Source organism: Giraffa tippelskirchi, chromosome 2 (genome assembly GCF_054371585.1).
Source record: "Giraffa tippelskirchi isolate mGirTip1 chromosome 2, T2T-mGirTip1v1.2.pri, whole genome shotgun sequence".
NCBI classification, from domain to species: Eukaryota; Metazoa; Chordata; class Mammalia; order Artiodactyla; family Giraffidae; genus Giraffa; species Giraffa tippelskirchi.
This window is the reverse complement of record NC_137276.1, coordinates 94660138-94679632: the sequence shown is the minus strand read 5'-3', so window position 1 is coordinate 94679632 and position 19495 is coordinate 94660138. Positions and strand designations below refer to the sequence as shown.

Genomic DNA, 19495 nt, shown 5'->3' with positions numbered 1-19495 from the left:
ATATATCTAACAATTATTTCATATTTTCTCTCCTTCAATTTGGCAACAGATATTGAAGAAGCACTGTAACTGAATACTTCTAGCTGGTTCTTTCCCCAGTAAAGGGTAAGTAATAAGAACAGGATATGGAAACTAAATGTTTACCTTTTTTTTTGCTAAAGATAAACATTTTTTCTTCCAAGTGACTTTCAAGAGAAGTAAAAAGTAAAAACCAAATTATAGGCAGGCCTGTCAATTATTCAACCTGACTCCTGTGTCTATTCTCTGACAAGTCTAGTGCTTCCTTTTGAATAAAAGACACAACCCACAGTCTGTAGTCCCTTCCAGCCGAGTTGGCTGTCATCAGTGACAGGCAGACCCACCTCACAGTCCCCTCTGACAGGCAGGACAAGGTGGGGTTTCCTGCTTCCTTAGCAAACTCCCAGGAAGGTTTCCCAGACACAAGTCAGAGACTGACTGTCCTCATATACAGGGCTTGCTGGGACTTTTACAAAACTCCATTACTTATGCTGAACGCTAACAGCAATTCTAAAAGGAAAAAAATTCCTGCATAACTATCTCTAGATTCATAGTTCTTTTTAAAGTCCAGATTTAGAGAACCCAGAATTTGTACAATTATAAAAGATGGCCCATTATGTAGATGCAGTTTTCAACCTAGTGGATGATGACAATAATAAAAGGTCTCACTTACTGTGTATGATTATGTGGTTCTGGGTCAGAAAAATGATTTACATTTTTGTGATCCTTGTTAGGTTATACTGTTCCCATTTTGCATGTGAGAAATGTGTCCTGGAGAAGTTTTCATGAAATTAAAAGACGCTTACTCCTTGGAAGGAAGGTTATGACCAACCTAGACAGCATATTCAAAAGCAGAGACATTACTTTGCCAACAAAGGTCCGTCTAGTCAAGGCTATGGTTTTTCCAGTGGTCATGTATGGATGTGAGAGTTGGACGGTGTAGAAAGCTGAGCGCCGAAGAATTGATGCTTTTGAACTGTGGTGTTGGAGAAGACTTTTGAGAGTCCCTTGGACTGCAAGGAGATCCAGCCAGTCCATCCTAAAGGAGATCAGTCCTGGGTGTTCATTGGAAGGACTGATGTTGAAGCTGAAACTACAATATTTTGACCACCTCATGCGAAGAGTTGACTCATTGGAAAAGATCCTAATGCTGGGAAGGATTGGGGGCAGGAGGAGAAGGGGACGACAGAGGATGAGATGGTTGGATGGCATCACCGACTCAATGGACATGGGTTTGGGTAAACTCCGGGAGTGGGTGATGGACAGGGAGGCCTGCTGTGCTGTGATTCATGGGGTCGTAAAGAGCTGGACATGACTGAGCTGAACTGAACTGAGCTGAACTGAATGTCACACAGCTACTGAGTGGTAGCCCTGGACCCTGGATGCTTCAGCCTTCTGAATCGAGACTGGGTTTTTCCACAAAGAGTACCCTGAGGGGTAGTGGTTTGTGATTTGTTTACTCAGGGCCTCTCTGAGAAGGTGAACCTGTCGGTCTCTCTCGCTCTAAGGATAAACACTGGCAGGACTTGGGTGCAAGGATCTGGCTGAAGCCCCACTCAACCCTCCATCCATGCCTCCCACCCTGCGGGCTCTGTGGACATGATCGTGGCCCCTGCCCATCCCGCGAGCGCATGCCCGCTGTTACCTCAGCACCTTGATTGTCTCCATCCACTGCGGCTGCTCACTCTCCCAGGAGTCCACCCGGATCCAGTCGGATGTCTGCAGGGCCAGCCGGGCCATGGCCACACGATGCCGGGCAGCCACGAGGTCCTTCTTCCCGTAGTTGTCATTGACAGGAGAGATGATACCCCCAATCACCTGGTACCTGCCTAGGCAGGGGAGAGCAGGGGTGTTGCTGGGATGGGGGCTTGCCACCTGGCCGCTGGAATCCAGGCAGGCACTAAAAATCTCGGGGCCTCATCCTGAGTGGCGGAGAAGGCAATGGCACCCCACTCCAGTACTCTTGCCTGGAAAATCCCATGGATGGAGGAGCCTGGTGGGCTACAGTCCATGGGGTCGCTAAGAGTCGGACAGGACTGAGCGACTTCACTTTCACTTTTCCCTTTCATGCATTGGAGAAGGAAATGGCAACCCACTCCAGTGTTCTTGCCTGGAAAATCCCAGGGATGGGGAGCCTTGTGGGCTGCCGTCTATGGGGTCGCACAGAGTTGGACACGACTGAAGTGACTTAGCAGCAGCAGCATCCTGAGTGGGAACAAACACTGGCATTCTCTGCTGGGCAAGTCAGCTCCCTTGGGTCAGGTCAAGGTGCTGCCTTAGGCATCATGTGCCTCTTCTCCACAGTCTTCTATGCCCTGGAGTAGCTGAGGGGGGCTGGGAGGGTCGGGCTGAGGCCAAGGCTCCCAGGTGGCACTGTGGACAGTTAGGCTCAGAACGCGTTGGGGGAATACAATGACACCCCCTGTGTGGGTCTCTTCTAATCACATATGGGACAATAGCTACACATGGCTTCATAGCTCAAATAGGAGATTCTGTGGATCAAAGACAAAGGAATGACATGTCCCCTGGACCAGGTGGGTTGGTGGGTGGGTGAGAGGATGCAAACTGACTGCACAGGGCCACCACTGGCTTTGGAGGACTGTGCTGCTAAGGGAGGGAAGACCTACTTTGACAATGACGTGGACCATCTATGAACAATATTGCATGGCTCAGCGACAGGAGACAGGGCAGTACAGGTTTAGAGCTGCAGTGAACTGTAGAAGCTATCGGGAACCATCGTGGAAAGAGCATGAATGGGGCTCAGAGAGACTTTGAATGGGACTCGGGTGGGAGCTCTAGTTCCATCACTCACTAGGATGCCTTAGGCAAGTTACCAAGATAATTGAAAGAATAAAATGCTGAGTTGATTGAGCTTCAGTTTTCCTTTCTGTAAAATGGGATAATACCTGCTTGACAGAACCTTGTGGGAAGGATGAAATATAATATCTATGAGAGGAGTTAATATTTTAACTTAGTACATGATATATTAAAAATTGTATTATAAGATATAAACATGCACATAAAAAAAGCATGAAAAAATACAGTTTGACAAAGAGTTAGAAAGTACAACCTGTTCTAATCCTCACCCAGTTTAAGATACAGAAATTCCTTATCACCACCCCGACACTCTGATGAAAGCTAATCACTATTCTCACTTTTCTCCCTGTGCACACAAGCACCTGATATGAACAGCTGACTCATTGGAAAAGCCCCTGATGCTGGGAAAGATTGAGGGCAGGAGGAGAAGGGGACGACAGAGGATGAGATGGTTGGATGGCATCATCGACTCAATGGACATGAGTTTGAGCAAACTCTGGGAGATGGTGAAGGACAGGGAAAACTAGCATGCTGCAGTCCATGGGGTCACAGAGTCGGACACAACTGAGCGACTGAACAAAGAACAACAACAATTCTCACTTTTTCATAATTCTCTTGCTTTCCTTTATAACTTTACCATGTATTTATGCAACCTGAAAAAGCAAAGATTTTTGCCTGCTTTTGAAACTTTAAAAAAAACGGAATCATACTGAATTGTTCTTTCAATAAGCCTTTTTCGTTTTGTTAATAAAATTCATGCAGTCCAACCAGTTTTATTGCTACATAATATTCTATTGCATAATTATATACCAAATAATTGATCTGTCTTATTGTTAATAGATTTCATTTGATTCTGGCTTTAGACAATTACCAACAATGCTGCTATGAGAATGCTTGCACAAGTCTCCCTGTGTGCACAAGCATATATTTCTTAGGATATGTACCCTTCCTAAGAGTGAAACTGCTAAACCATTGGGTAGATGTATTTGCAGCTTTACTAGATAATGCCAAACAATCTTCTAAAGCGGTTATAGATATTTACTCTCCAATCAGCAGTGTGTGAGCATTTCATTTGCTCCACACCATCAAGCAAATAACCATACAGAGTTATTGTCAGGATTTTCCCATCTGATGGATGTATAGTTATGGCTCATCGTGATTATAATGTTCCTTTTTCTGCTTACCAATGAGCCTGAGCATTTATTCATATATATTATTAAGCATTCAAGCTTAATTTTTTGTGAAGTGCCTGTTTAAATCTTTTGCCTTTATTTCAGGTTCCTGCCTTTTTATCATTGATTTGTAAAGTTCTTCATCTATTTCAAATATTGGCCCTTTGTTGGTTGGGTATACGTGTCCTAAATAACTTCTCTCACTTGTCTTATTGTTCTTTTTGTGGAATCCTTTGAAAATGAATGTCCTGAATTTTTATGTAGTTGGGTTGTTAGGTTTTTTCCTTTATGGCTAGTGCATTTTGTGTTATAAAGGTATTTTCCTGTATTATCTCATAAAGTGTTATAGTTTTGATTTTCACATTGGTGTCTTTGTGCATGACGGGTGTCCTATTAAAAGTACTTTCCATTTGGATAGTCAATTACTTCAGCATCATTTACCAAAAAGACCTTCCGCCCCGCTGCTGTGCAGCGTCACCATGTGGGATTCCTAGTGTCCATCTGGGTACCAGCTGCTTTCTCCGCTCTGTTATGTTCTGTGGTTCTATTTACTGTCCCTAGACAACATCACACTGTCTTGTTTAATAGAGCTTTAGTATACTTCTTAATGTGATTAAGTAAATCTTCCTAACTTGTTCTTCTTCTAGTGTGTTTCAGCAATTCTTGACTCTGCACTTTCCACATAAATTTTAGAAAGCATTTGTTAAGTTCCACAAAGATGAAATAGCCCCCAAAACCTGCTGAAATTTGATAGGAATTGGATCAAATCTATAATTCAATTTAGGGAGAATTGACCTTTTTATAATATTGAGCTTTCCGTTACATGAGCACGGTATATCTTTCCATTTGTTTAAGTCTTCCTAAATATTTCTAAACAAAGTATTACAATTTTTCTTGTATAGCACTTAACACATCTTTTGTAAGATTTATTTCTAGATTCTTGATATTTTTTGATGCCACTATAAATGATACTTCTAAAAATACTTTTTCTCCTTGTTGATATGCAGAAATATAACTGATTTAGGTATCTTGAATGTGTATCTGGTAAGCTAGCTAAACTCTCTCATTAATTCTAATAGTTTACCTTCAGAGTCTTAATCTTCTATGTCCAAAATATCAAGAATTTTACTGTTTCATTTTCAATTCTTTTATACTTTACTTTTCTTGTTGCATTGTTTAAGACCTCTAGTATTATGCTGAATAGAGATGGTATTAGCAGGTATTCTGTATTATGCCCACTACTAGAGGAAAAACTTTCAAGCTTTGTTATTACATGATGTTTGCTATAAGTTTTCTGTGGATATCCTTTCTCATGTGTGGCAGAGAACACGCTATGTGTTCATTAGGACACATTTTTATTTTTCCTCTTTCAGGAAGCTAATATTCCCATTTCTCTTGAAATTAGGTTGGGTTTTTTATGATTTGACTGAGTTATAGTCCCTGATGGCTCAGCTGGTAAAGAATCTGCCTGCAATGCAGGAGATGCAGGAGTTGTGGGTTTGATCTCTAGGTAGGGAAGATCCCCTAGAGGAGGGCATGGCAACCCACTTAAGTATTCTTGCCTGGAGAATCCCATGGACAGAGAAGTCTGGTGGGCTATAGTCCATAGGGTGTCAGAATTGGATATAACTGAAGCGACTGAGTCATGGGATGTGGGTGGAATTGATGTATGCACCATGTAGCTGCTGCTGCTGCTGCTAAGTTGCTTCAGTCGTGTCCGACTCTGTGCGACCCCATAGATGGCAGCCCACCAGGCTCTCCCGTCCCTGGGATTCTCCAGGCAAGAACACTGGAGTGGGTTGCCATTTCCTTCCCCAATGCATGAAAGGGAAAAGCGAAAGTGAAGTCGCTCAGTCATGTCCGACTCTTTGCGACCCCATGGACTGCAGCCTACCAGGCTCTTCTGTCCATGGGATTTTCCAGGCAAGAGTACTGGAGTGGGGTGCCATTGCCTTCTCCAGCACCATGTAGACTTGGCCATAAAAACCCCTGCATGACCCTCCAGCTCTTCATAGTGAATCTGAAAGCTACTATTAAGATATCAAAGTCTATGGGACCTACTAGGATCCCTGAGATACAGGGATTCCTTCCTGAGCTTGGAAGGAAACTATCCTGCAGATCTTCTGAACCTACATGGGATTTATCTGATGAGAGATAAACCTTATTTAGTGTGTTAAGCGGAGAAGGCAATGGCAACCCACTCCAGTACTCTTGCTTGGAAAATCCCATGGATGGAGGAGCCTGGTGGGCTGCAGTCCATGGGGTCGCTAAGAGTCGGACATGACTGAGCGGCTTCGCTTTCGCTTTACACTTTCATGCATTGGGGAAGGAAATGGCAACCCACTCCAGTGTTCTTGCCTGGAGAATCCCAGGGACGAGGGAGCCTGGTGGGCTGCCATCTGTGGGGTCGCACAGTGTCGGACACGACTGAAGCGACTTAGCAGCAGCAGCAGTGTGTTAAGCTCCTCAACTTGAGGGGTTTGTTTCTTCAGCCTAGCCTGGTCTGTCGTGACAAATATGCTATTTTAAAAGAGATGTTTAATGTCCAAAATATATAAAGAACACATACTACTCAACAACAATAACAACAAAATCTCAACTTAAAAATGAGCAGAGGAGGTGAGTGGACATTTTTCTAAAGAAGACAAACAGAAGACCATTAGGCACATGAAAAGAAGCTCAACATAACTAAACATCAGGGAAATGCAAATCAAAACCACAATGAGATATCACCTCATGCCTGTCAGAACGGCTATTGTCAAAAAGACAAGAAATCAGTGTGAGTGAGGATCTGGAGAAAAGGGAACTCTCTTGCACTCTTGGTGGAGAAGACAGTCTGGAGATCCCTCAAAAAAAATTCAGAATAGAACTACCGTATGATCCAGCTATTCTACTTCTGGATATTTGTCCAAAGAATACAAAAAATACTAATTCAAAAGGATATACACACTGCTATGTTCACTGCAGCATTGTTTATAACAGCCAAGATATGAAAGTAACCTAGGTTCCTAATCAGATGAGTGGATAAAGAAGCTGTGGTCAGGGAAGCCCATACATATACATAGACAAATACATACATATATACACTGGAATACTACTCAGTCATGAAAAGATGAAATCTTGCCGTTTGTTACAATACAGATGGACCTTAAGGGTAATATGCTAAATGAAATAAGTCAGAAGAAAGACGAACACTGTATGATTTCACTCATATGTGGAATATAAAAATTAAAACTAAAAAAACAAAACAAAGCAAATGAACAAACCCAACAAAAAGAAACACAAACGGAGAACAGAGCAGTGATCACCAGAGTGGGGGGTGGGGGTGGAGGGAGGTGAAGTGGGTAGAGGAGATCAATGGTATGGTGACAGCTGGGAACTAAATCTTTGATGGTGATGGTATGCATGCATGCGTGCTAAGTCTCCTCAGTCGTGTCCAGCTGTTTGTGACTCTATAGACAGTGGCCCATCAGGCTCCTCTGTCCATGGGATTCTCTAGGCAACACTACCGGAGTGGGTTGCCATACCCTCCTCCGGGGATCTTTCCAATTCAGGGATCAAACCTGCATCTCTTATGTCTCCTGCATCGGCAGGCAGGTTCTTTACCACTAGTGTGACCTGGGAAGTCTGGTGAGGGTATACAGAAGTAAAAATATAATGTTGTACACATGAAACTTGCATAATGTTATAAATCAATGTTACCATAATAAAATAAAAAAGATATTCTCAGCTATTCATAGTTTAAGAGCTTTTGTCATAAATGAATTCTTTGCAACTATTGAAATGACTATGTGGTTTTTCTCCTTTAGTCAGTTAATATAGCGCATTGCATTGATTACCTTTCTAATCTTTAACACTGCATTCCTGAGATAAACGGTTAGGTCAAGATATATTATCTTTGTAATGTGCTGATGGATTTACTCTGGTAATATTTTTTTAGGAAGCAAGAGAAGTCTATAATTTTCTTTTCTCTTAATGTCCTAAGCAGGTTTTGATATCAACGTCATGCTAGCCTTATAAAAGCTGTTAGAAATTCCCTTTTTCTATGCTCTAAAAAAGACTGTATGGGTTTGGAATAACATATTTTCCCCTTAAGTGTTTGGTAGAAGCCACTGGTGAAGTCTTATGAGGCTGGAGCTTAATTTGTGTGAATTTTTTTGACTACTGATTTAATTTCTTTAATGGTTGCAAAATAATTCCGATTTTAATTTCTTCATTATAATTTTTGGCAACTTTCATCTTTCTAGGATTCTGTCCATTTTATCTAAATTTTGAAATGTACTGGCATAAGGTTGTTCCCAATATTCTCTTATCTGTTTAGTGTCGATACCATCTGCAGGGATGTTCTTTTCATTCCTAATGTTGGTTGTGTTTCCACTCTTTTTTCTTGCTCAATCTTGCCAGAGGCTTGTAATCTTATTAGTCTTTTCAAAGGGCCAACCTTTGGCTATACTGAACTTCTCTGCTGAATGTTTGCTTTCCATTTCATCAATTTCTGTTCTTATTTTTATTAATCCTATTCTCCTACTTTCTTGGTGCTAGTTTGCTGCTCTTTTTCTAATGGTGATAGATGTGCAACTAACTAATTTGCCATGTGTCTTATTTTCCTGATACAGTTAGGAGTGCCTATATAGTTCTAGCTATAAAATTTCCCTATAAGCATGATTTTACTTGAAGCATGACTTTACTTGCATTTACTTTTTACTTGCATGTAAAGTTTTCATGATCATTTAGTTCAAAATACTTTCTATTTTTATACCTTTTCTGATCCATGAATTATTTACAAGTATTTTTTATAATTACCCAAACAAACACATTGAGATTTTTGGTTATCTTTTTGTTACTGATTTCTGGCTTAGTTGCAACTGTGAAGAACATACTCTATTGATTTCAATCCTCTGAAATGTGTTGATACTTGCTTTATGTCCTAGGAAATGATCAGTTTTAGTCAATGTTCCATGAGTACCTAAAAAATGTGTCTTCTATGATTGCTGTGTGATGTTCTGTCCAACTACTCAATACTGCCAATTGCTTTTTTTAAATCTATGTTCTTATTTTTTTTGTCTGTTGTATTAGTTACTAAGAGAGGCATGTTAAAATCTCCCACTGTGATTGTGAATTTTTCCATTTTTTCTGTTTAGTTCTTTCAACTTGTGTTTCATATATTTTAAGGATATGTTATTTAGGTGCCTCTATACTTGTGATTCTAACATATATGTGAATCAAGTCTCTCTCTATAGTAATCCTTTTTACTTAAAGTTTATATGCCTGATAGTAATATAGACCCTAGCCTCAACAGTCTAACTTATTTTAAAATTATTATTATTTGATCACACTGTACAGCATGTGGGATCCTAGTTCTCCAACCAGGGATTGATCTTGCACCCCCTGCACTGGAAGCACAGAGTCTTAACCACTGGACCAGGAGAGTCCCCAACAGTTTTATTTTGATTAGTATATGCATGTCATGTATTTTTTTACCTTTTTACGTTCAACCTTTCTATAGTTATGTTTTAGGCAAGTCTTTTGTAAATAGCCTATAGCTGGATTAAAAATAATTTTTGGGGGTCAAGCTTGACAGTTATTGACTCTTGCTTAGAATAAGTTAATTTACATTCAATGTGAATGCTAACAGACTTAAGTTTAAAGCTACCATCTTATATTTTCCTTCTTGTCACATAATTTATGTTCTGTTTTTTTTTTTCTTCCTCTTGTCCTACTTGTGTTTGAGCTTTTTTTTTTTTTCCCCTCCTGGATTGGAATTAAATGTAGTCTCACATCTGAAGTAAATGAAGACCTTTCCCCTTTTCCTGAATCACATGAGGACTGGAGAGCTCTGTCCATGCTAGTGTTGTACATATTTTAAGCCTATTGTTTCCCCTTAGCCTATTAGAACTTATTTTTCTGTTTTATACAACCAATGCTCATTTACACTTACCCATGTATTTGACATTTTCTTTGCACTCCATTTCCCTTTGCATATGAGACCTGCTTTCTGGAAATCACTCTCCTTCTGAAAATATATCCTGAAGAATTTTCTTAAGTTAGTGACTTCCTGCCTGAAAAGACATTTTCAAGATACTACTCTCATCCCCAAAATATTCTTGCACTGTGTATGAACTAATTGGTTTGGCCATCATTTCTATTCAGTCCTTTGAAGTGAAGGTTCTGCTGTTTTTTGACTTTTAACTGATGCTGTTATGAAACCATCTGTAATCTAACTGCCATTTCTGTGAAGGTAACCTGTATTTTTCTGGTTGCTTTTAATATCTCCTTTGACTACACAGGGGATTTCTGTTTACCCTGCTTTGGGATCAACAGATCTCTTAAACCTGGGCATTGGTATCTTTTTTATTAGACCTGGAAAATGCTTAGTTATTATCTCTTCAGAAAATGCCTCTGTCCCCTGAGCTCTGCCCTCTTCCTCTAGCTGAGTGTGTATACATAGCCCCCATGTCTCTTACCATCTTTCCTGGAATTAAAAACAAATCTCTTTATCTCTTCACTCCATTCTTGATAATTTCATTTGATCTATATTCCAATTCACTAAGTTTGTATTTCTCTCTCTCTAGTCTGATTCCACAGAGAATGCAATGGCACCCCACTCCAGTGTTCTTGCCTGGAGAATCCCAGGGACGGCGGAGCCTAGTGGGCTGCTGTCTATGGGGTCGCACAGAGTCGGACATGACTGACGCAACTTAGCAGCAGCAGCAGCAGCAGTCTGATTCCAAATCATTCATTGAATTACTTATTTTTTTGAGTCTTCCAATCTACAGACGTGTAAACATCTCCATTTGTCTTGGTCTTCTTTGATTTCTTTCATCAGTTTTTTGTAATTTTTAAAATTATATAAATACTTTGTTGAGTTATACCTAAGTATTTCATTTTCTTTAGATCAACTGTAAATGGTATTATGTTTTTAATTTTGGTTTTCACATGTTTGTTATTAATACACATAACTGTGATTGATTTGGTGATTTTTTAAAAAAAGATTTCTTTCTTTATTTTTGGCTCTGCTGGGTCTTTGTTGTGGTTCACCAACTCTTCATTGCTGTGCAGGGCTTTCTCTGGTTGCAGTAAGTGGGGCCACTTTTCATTGTGGTGCACGGGCTTCTCATTGCCGTGTCTTCTCTTGTTGCAGAGCACTGGCTCTAGGGTGTGCAGGCTCCAGGAGTTGTGACACACAGGCTCAGGAGTTGTGGCTCAGCTTACAAGATCTAGAGCGCAGCCTCAGTAGTTGTAGCACACGGGCTTAGTTGTCCTGTGGCATGTGGGATCTTCATGGACCAGGGATGGAACCCATGACCCCTGCATTGGCATGCAGATTCTTAACCAGTAGACTACCAGGTGAACCCTGTTTGTTGACCTTTATCTCACTTATTCCATGAAATTAAAAAACATTAGATTCCTTGGCATTGTCTACGTAGACAACCACGTCATGTGCAAATAGGGGAAGTTTTATTTCTTCTTTCCTATATCTATGCCTCTATTTTTTGATTTTTTTCCCCTAAAATAACTATTTAGTGTTATAAATTTCCTTCTTGTACTGCTTTAGCTGCTATGTTATTGGCCATATTTTACTAATTTTTTTGTGATAAAGAACAAGGTTTATTGTTGTTAGGGGTTGCATTTTTTTTTTTTTTTTGCTGTGGTAAAATATACATAAAATTGACCATTTTAACCATTTTTAGGTGTACAATCTAGTGATTTGCCATATTCTAATATGATGTATTTTCATTTTCACTCAGTTCTACATTTTTAAAAATTTCTTTTGAGATTTTCTCTTTGGCCCATGGATTATTTAGCAGTATGCTTAATATCCAAGTGTTTTAATATTTTCCTGTTGTTTTATTGATTTCAGTTTGATTCCATTATGGTCATGGAATGTAATCCAAATGATTTCATTTCTTTAAAAGTTTTTGAAGTTTGTCTTATGGCTCAGAACATGGCCTGTTTTAGTGAATGTTCGATGAGTCTTTGAAAAAAATGTGCATTCTGCTGTTACTGGTGGAGTTACATGCACATGAATTAGATCCTGTTGGTTGATGGTGTTAGTTCAGTTCTCTTATATCCTTGCTGATTTTCTGTCTAGCAGTTCTGTCAATTTCTGCAAGTGGAGTATTGAAGTCCCACCTATGATTGTGAATTTGCTTATTTTGCTTCTCAGCTCTTAACAGTTTTTGCTTCATGTATTTTGAGACTCAGGTTTTCGTGTGCACACATTTAGGACTGTTATGTCTTCTTAGTTGGAAGTACCTACTGCATAGCACAAGGACCTACTGTATAGCACAGGGAACTCTGCTCAGTGTTATGTGGAAGCCTGGATGGGAGGGTGTACATGTATATGTTTGGCTGAGTCACTTGGCTGTGCAGCTGAAATTATCACAATATTGTTATAATCAGCTATACTTCAATAGAAAAAAAAGTTTAAAATATCCCACACAAAAAAATTAAAAAATAAATTGTAATACCAGGAAAAAGGAGAGAAAATGAAGAGGGAAGGCCCTTTCTGGGCTGAGAGTGGGTGGATGGAGGAATGAGCAACAGGGCAGAGAAGAGCTTGGGAGGAAAGGTTTGTGTGATGGAGCGTTTAGATCTGAATTGAGGCCTGCTTCCTACACCCTTCTATCTCCCTTCAGAGACAAAGTCTGGTGTGTGTTGGGTGGGGGAGGGCATAGTGAAGGGGTCCAGCTGGGTTTGGAAACTGCAGAAGAGACAGACATGTGTTTTGCTTCCCACCTGGAATTCTAGGAGGAGACCATCTCCCATTGCCCTGTGCCAACACAGAATGGCATCAACACAGTGGAAATGGCAGTGTGGTGAGTACAGGCAGAGATGGTGTCAGAAAACACCCTCTCCCCTGCCTTCCAAGTTCCCCATCAGCTTCAGGAGGACATAGCAAAGGTCCATGAAAATCCCCAAGATTCCTCAACAGGAGTAATGGGAGGGGGTGCTGAGAATTAAGGGTCAGGAGCGATACTAGGTGGGGGTACAGGGTACAGGTGTGCAGCCTAAAGCCAGGGGCCAGGGCATTGGCAGTACCACGGAGAGCCCAGCATGGGCCCAGATAGAAGCAGTAGTGCCTGAGCCAAGAGAAGCCAAGGAGGCTTCAAAAGTGGAGGCAGAGAGGACAGAGGCTGACGCCCAAGGTCAAGGGCAGATCCCTCAGCTGAAGGGCATTCAGATGCCAGGATGATAAGCCATCTCAAATGCTTAACTCACTCTTGGGAACGTAGGCAGGAAAATATAAACTTGATTGCAAACTGACCTATAAGAAAATAAGTTTAAAATCAGAAGATAGTTACCTTAAAGTGGCAATTTTTTTTTTTAATCATTCATGGAAATGGTGGTTTAGAGCAAGTCGAGTGTTAAAGAAAGTAAAGGCAGTTGTAATTCTGCACATGAGTCTCACATTACACATGGAGGGTATTAGTTCTTTCTCTTTTCCTCTTTAAAAGAAATGGGGGCTAGGAGAACTCACTCCTGTTGGGTGTCAACTCTCTTGGGAAATTTACATCCATTTAATCTTCACCTTAATCTCTGTTTTTCAGGGGGTGGGAGGCCAGGGGCTCCTCCAGGCAGCTCTGCTGAGCATCTTGGACACTCAGGTGTCACCTGGGATGGCTTAGCTCATTCTGACAGGGGAGGTTATATGCTGAGAAATCAATGCTTTGTTATAGTTCCCAGGAGAGGAGAGTCAATAAAAATAACAATTTGAGCTAAAACTCCATCTTGCCCTCTAAATGGTCATGAATTCAAGTGTTTATCATTCCCCACATTCCTACAGTCCCTGTGTTGTCTCTTATGTGATGCCCTCTCTCCCTCTTGTTGGGCTTCCCAGGTGGCGCTAGTGGTAAAGATCCTGCCTGCCAATGCAGGAGTCATAAGAACCGTGGGTTCAATCCCTGGGTTAGGAAGATCCCCAGAGGAGAGCACGGCAACCCACTCCAGTATTCTTGCCTGGAAAATCCCATGGATGGAAGAGCCTGGTGGGCTACAGTCCATAGGGTCGCAAAGAGTCAGATACAACTGAAGCAACTTAGCATGCATGAATGCATGCACTCCCTCCTGTTAGATGGAGGTACTTTTCCAGTGACCTCACTGTGGCCCAGACACACCTCTATTACAGCACTTTTATGATAATTATCTGTCTGTCTTTGTATTTCCCATGCATGAAGTTGAGAGCTCCTTAAGGATGTGAACCTGTCATTTTATTCTGGATAACATGGCCAGCGCATCACTTAGTATGAAACTATCCTTTCCTTACCTTGGGATTATCATAGTAACACGTGGCTGCGTGTTTAACATGGCAGAAGGAATTCCTTGCTTATCTCCACCCACTCTGGAACTCTTAACAAAATGGCAGTAAAGGAATAAAAGAAGTATGAAATCACAAGGAAAGAGAGTAGGGAAAGAAACAGCAATCGGAAAGCTCAACACAATTTTGGAAGCTGGTGAGCTGATGAACAAGGGTACCAGAGCTGCCACAGTCTGCAGGCAGGGGAGACAGTAAGGTGCAGACTGCCATGCATGGCACAAGCCCAGAGGAGCCAGCAACCTTCCAGTGAGGGTGCCAGAGGGCCTGAACACAGGAGGATTGGTTGGGAGTTTGTCTAAGAAGCCCTTGGATCCAACTCATTACCTTATTCTCCTATCCTGGCAAAAAATCAGATTTCTGCTTTCTGCCGAGGCTGGACCAGACAGACCCATGACTGCTGGGAATAGCTGAGTGAAGGAAGAGTTACCATCCTTAAGACAGAAGGGCTAAGTCTGGCTCCCAGAATACCAGATTGGAGCCATCTCTCTGGACACCTACAGACACATTCTGGGGCCTTGGACATGGGGGCTGGACATATGCCATGAGGACCACCAGCTTCGCCCACACACCCACAGCTTCCAGATGACACTTAGGGCCCGATTTGCAGATGAGAGTGGACAGCCCAGGGAGAGACCAGTTTTAGAAAGGTGCTGATTGTGAAAGACAGAGACCAAAACAGCCGTCAGGAGGAAAGGAACTTGGAGGACATAAGGGCAAGGCAGAAAGCAAAAGGTAACTTCAAAAATCTTCAAATAATATTTTCAGAAGACAAGAGATGATATCCCATCCATGAAACAAAATGGGATATTTTATAAAGGAACAATCAGAGAACAGGACAAAGCTCTTAGAAATTAAAATACTCAGTGTGACTTACCTCACTCTGTATGACAGGCACTAGGTCCATCTGTGAAACTACAAACAACCCAATATTGTTCCCTTTATGACTGAGTAATATTCCATTGTTATATATGTACCACATTTTCTTCATCCATTCATCTGTTGATGGACATCTAGGTTGCTTCTGCATCTTGGCTATTGTAAACAGTGCTGCAGTGAACACTGGGGTGCACGTGCCTTTGTGAATTATGGTTTTCTCAGGGGATATGTTCAGTAGTGGGATTGCTGGGTCATGTGGTACAGATGAACCTAGTTGTGAGGCAGGAATAGAGACACAGAGGTAGAGAATGAACATGTGGACATGGGAGGTGGATGAATTGGGAGACTGGGATTGACATATGTGCATTGCTATGTATAAAACAGCTAGTGGAATTCTGCTGTACAATGCAGGGAGCTCACTATACATGATACACTAGGTCCTCCGTGATGACCTAGATGAGTAGAATGTGGTGGGGGGGGAAGGTGGGCGGGAGCTCCAAGAGGGAGGAGAATGTGTGTATATACACATATTGATTCACTTGCTTGTGCAGCGGAAACTAATGCAACATTGTAAAGCAACTATACCCCAGTTAAATAAATACTCGCTCAGTTGACAATATTCACCAACTGCCTATCACATGCCAGGTACTGGGCTGGGTGCTGGGGAAATACAGTGGGGATGAGGCAGACCAGTTTTTGTCTTCAGGGAGCTTACATTCTGGTGGATGACAGCAGCAACAAAATAAGTTAGGAGAAGAACTGGAAGGTACATTGGTACCTTAATGGTACAAATCTTAATGCTAATTGGTACAAATTTTAATGCTAAAAAGAAGATACATTTAAAAGTTCTGGAAGATCCAGCATCTAACTAATAGAAATCCCTAAAGAAAAAAATATCAAAGGAATAACACAGATATCTTCCCAGAATAGAAGGAGTCTGAGAAGTTTTCAGATCCAAGGCTCTCTAAATGCTCAGCACTTTGAATAAAAGAAGTTCCACACACTGGCAGATCACTGTAAAATTTCAGATTATCAGGTGTAAAGAGAAGATTCTAAAAGTTCCCAGAGAGAAAATAAGAGATTGAATACATAGGACTGGGACAGCACTGGACCTCTCTACAGCAATTCTGGGATCTAAGAGACAATGAAGCAAAGTCTTCAAATATGAAAGGAAAATTATTTCCAGCATGGAGTTCTTGATTTGGTCAAGCAACCAATTGGTTAGGATGGGGCTGGCAAACTTTTTATATTAAGGAATAGATATTTAATAGTTTAGGCTTTGTGGGCCACTTATAGTCTTGGTGGCACATTCCTTTTTTAAAATACCTCTTTAAAATGTAAAAAGATCATTTTTAGCTCACATGAAAACAAGCTACAGGCCAAAGTTGGCCCATGGGCTATAGTTCATTAACCTGTCAACTGGAGAATGGAATAAACTGGTATTCATATATGTAAGGTCTCAGAAAATTTATCTTCCATAGATTCTTTCTCAGAAAGATGCTAGAGGATGCACCCCACCAAAAGAAGAGTATAAACAACAAAAATGACAAAATAATCTCCAAAACAACACAACTCCCCCAGAAAATCCACTCCCTCCAAACAAAACCAAAACAAACAAAACAAACACAGAAGGCATGGAAGGCATGGGATGCAAGAAACAAGGGTTCTAAATCAGAAGACAGGCGAAGGCAGTCCCTAGGAAAACAGTGATGAGAAACCCTCAGCTGACAGTGGTGTAGCAGGCATAGAGATCTAGCTGTCCAGATAGGAGCTGAAGGATTCCTGGAAGTATATGAGCAGAAACAAAATGGAACAGACAGATTACCATGAGACTGTACTAAGCAGAATTTTAGAGAATTTTTCTGAGGAAAATTTGGGACTAAATTAGTGGTAGGTATAAAGGAACCAAGGAAACAAATAAATGGAGAAATTATTAACTCTAGGAAAAAACCAAAGCTCACAGGGGAGGCAATTACATAAAAGGAGAATTTAGCATTCACACCTCCACCCTCACATTCATACTTCACCTCCACCACATGCTCCCACATTGATTAGTTCACAACTTTGGGTTAAATTAATATTTATTGTTTATATTTGTGTCTGTATAAATAGTATTAACTTAATACTATTTTTTCTTTTAATAATTGGAAGCCAATAGATAATGTCTAAATCTGAAAATTCAAGAAACAACAGTGTAAGCATATTATTTAGAAACAGGGAGTCAAAAAGCAGAGAAAACAGCTTAAAAAAAAATCAAAACTGATTGCTCTGAGAACCAGGAATCAGTGCTGGGGAAGAATGGAACAAGTACTACTACAAGCCTTATAGTAATTTAACTGTTATTACATATGTTTATAAATATATGGACTTCCCTAGTGGTTCAGAAGGTAAAAAATCTGCCTGCAATGCAGGAGACCTGAGTTCGATCCCTGGGTCAGGAAAATCCCCTGGAGAGGGAATGGCTATAAATATACAGAATAAATTTTAAAATTAATGCATTTTGTAGAAATATTATATTTTAATATACTAACAGTGTAAAGAATCAAAAATTAACAGAGGATAACATCATTTATACTTTGGTTAATTTTTGGTTAACTTTGTCTTTTTCTTCTATTTCTTCATATAATGTAAATTCAATTTTGTATCTCCTTTATTTAGATTATATCATAAATATTTTTCTTGGTCATTAGCACTCTGAAAATGCCATTTGTCATAGCTGCATAGTAATAGAGATTTTTAAAAAATTTATGATAGAATCAATATATTGTGATCATCTTCGCAGATCTTGGCTGCAAGTTTTGGATACATTTTTTTCACATTTATATGATGATTATTTTTTTTAAGTTTTGGATACATTTTTAAGGTAAATTGTTAGAAAGGAAAACTACTGGCTTTACTATTTTGTGTGCTTTTGCCACATCTTGCTAAACTTCTTTTCAGAAATTCTGAACAAGGGGAGAGAGACTGCAGCAGAGTATGAGATGGCTCATCTCTCTCCACATGGTCAGTACTGGCCACACTGGGAGTACTCAATTTAAAAACATTTGCCAATTTGTAGGAATTTCCTGGGGTTTAAAATTTGCATTAAAAATGGCTTGTGTAATTTTTATTGTTTATTAGGTATTTATATTTCTCTTTTTGCGAACCTCCTGCTTATATTTGATGATCATTGGTCTACTGATGTGTATGAATGCATGTTAAATGTCTGCCTGTTGAGTCTTGGCAAACATATAGAGAGAATTCTCCTTCAAATCATGGACCTTCCCCAACTTCTGTCTGGCAGCTAGCAATTAGGTCCAGGTATTCATCCAACTGGGGCTTCCCAGGTGACTCAGAGATAAAATAATCCACCTGCTATTGTAGGAGACTCGAGTTCAATCCCTGGGTTGGGACGTTCTCCTGGAGGAGGACATGGCAACCCACTCCAGTATTCGTGCCTGGAAAACCCATGGAGAGAGGGGCCTGGCAGGGTACAGACCATAGCGTCACAAAGAGTTGGTTGTGACTGAGCAACTGAGCTCTCATGCATTCATCCAACTAGAACTCCTCATGAAAGTGAAAGTGAAAGTGTTAGTGTCTCAGTCGTGTCCGACTCTTTGCAACCCCATGGATGCAAAAAGTCAGACACGACTCTGCGTCGGACCAACAGGACCCACCGAACCTGCCAGGCTCCTCTGTCCATGGGATTCCCCAGGCAAGAATACTGGAGTGGGTTGCCATTTCCTTCTCCAGAGGATCTTCCTGACCCAGGAATCGAACTCTGGTCTCCTGCATTGCAGATGGATTCTTTACCACCTGGACCACCAGGGAAACAGAGAACTCCCCATACCCTCATTACTGCCTCATTACTTGAGGCAGTAAAGCCTCAAGTCTGCATGTCCAGGATACAGCTCTTCCTCATTTTATGATAAGGTTAGTCCAGATAAACCCATCATAAGTTGAAAATATCATCTAGTCAAAAATGCATTTAATACACTTAACATACCGAACATCCTAGCTTGGCCTCACCTACCTTAAACACTCTCAGAATACTTACATTAGCCTGCAGTCGGCCAAGATCTTCTAACACAAAGTCAATTGTATGATAAAGGACCGAATATCTACTGAAATTTAATGGATAATGTATTGCAGAATGGTTGGATGGGTACAGAACAGTTGTTAAGTATAGCAGTTGTTTACTCTCATGATTGCATGGCTGACTTGGAGCTGTGGCTGCTACCACTTCCCAGCATCAAAAGAGGACCGTACCGCACATCACTAGCCCAGGAAAAGATCAACAGTCAAGATCTAAAGT

At 40.8% G+C, this 19495-nt stretch overlaps 1 protein-coding gene and 1 long non-coding RNA gene across 11 annotated transcripts in view; one reads left to right on the top strand and one right to left on the bottom strand.

Moving 5' to 3' along the window:
• Positions 1–19495, top strand: part of LOC145539833 (uncharacterized) — a 386573-nt gene that overhangs the window by 167014 nt on the left and 200064 nt on the right. The gene's annotated exons all lie outside the window — the stretch shown is intronic.
• NMNAT3 (nicotinamide nucleotide adenylyltransferase 3) overlaps positions 1–19495 on the bottom strand; it is a 121094-nt gene that overhangs the window by 13531 nt on the left and 88068 nt on the right. For 5 of the 10 annotated variants that reach the window (XM_081574004.1, XM_081574010.1, XM_081574006.1 and 2 more), the window contains exon 3: positions 1664–1847. In XM_081574004.1, coding sequence (XP_081430130.1) covers positions 1664–1847 — 184 coding nt within the window. Of the gene's footprint in view, positions 1–1663; positions 1848–9945; positions 10034–19495 lie in introns of all 10 variants that reach the window. The other 5 variants (XM_081574005.1, XM_081574011.1, XM_081574008.1 and 2 more) reach the window with 2 other exon arrangements.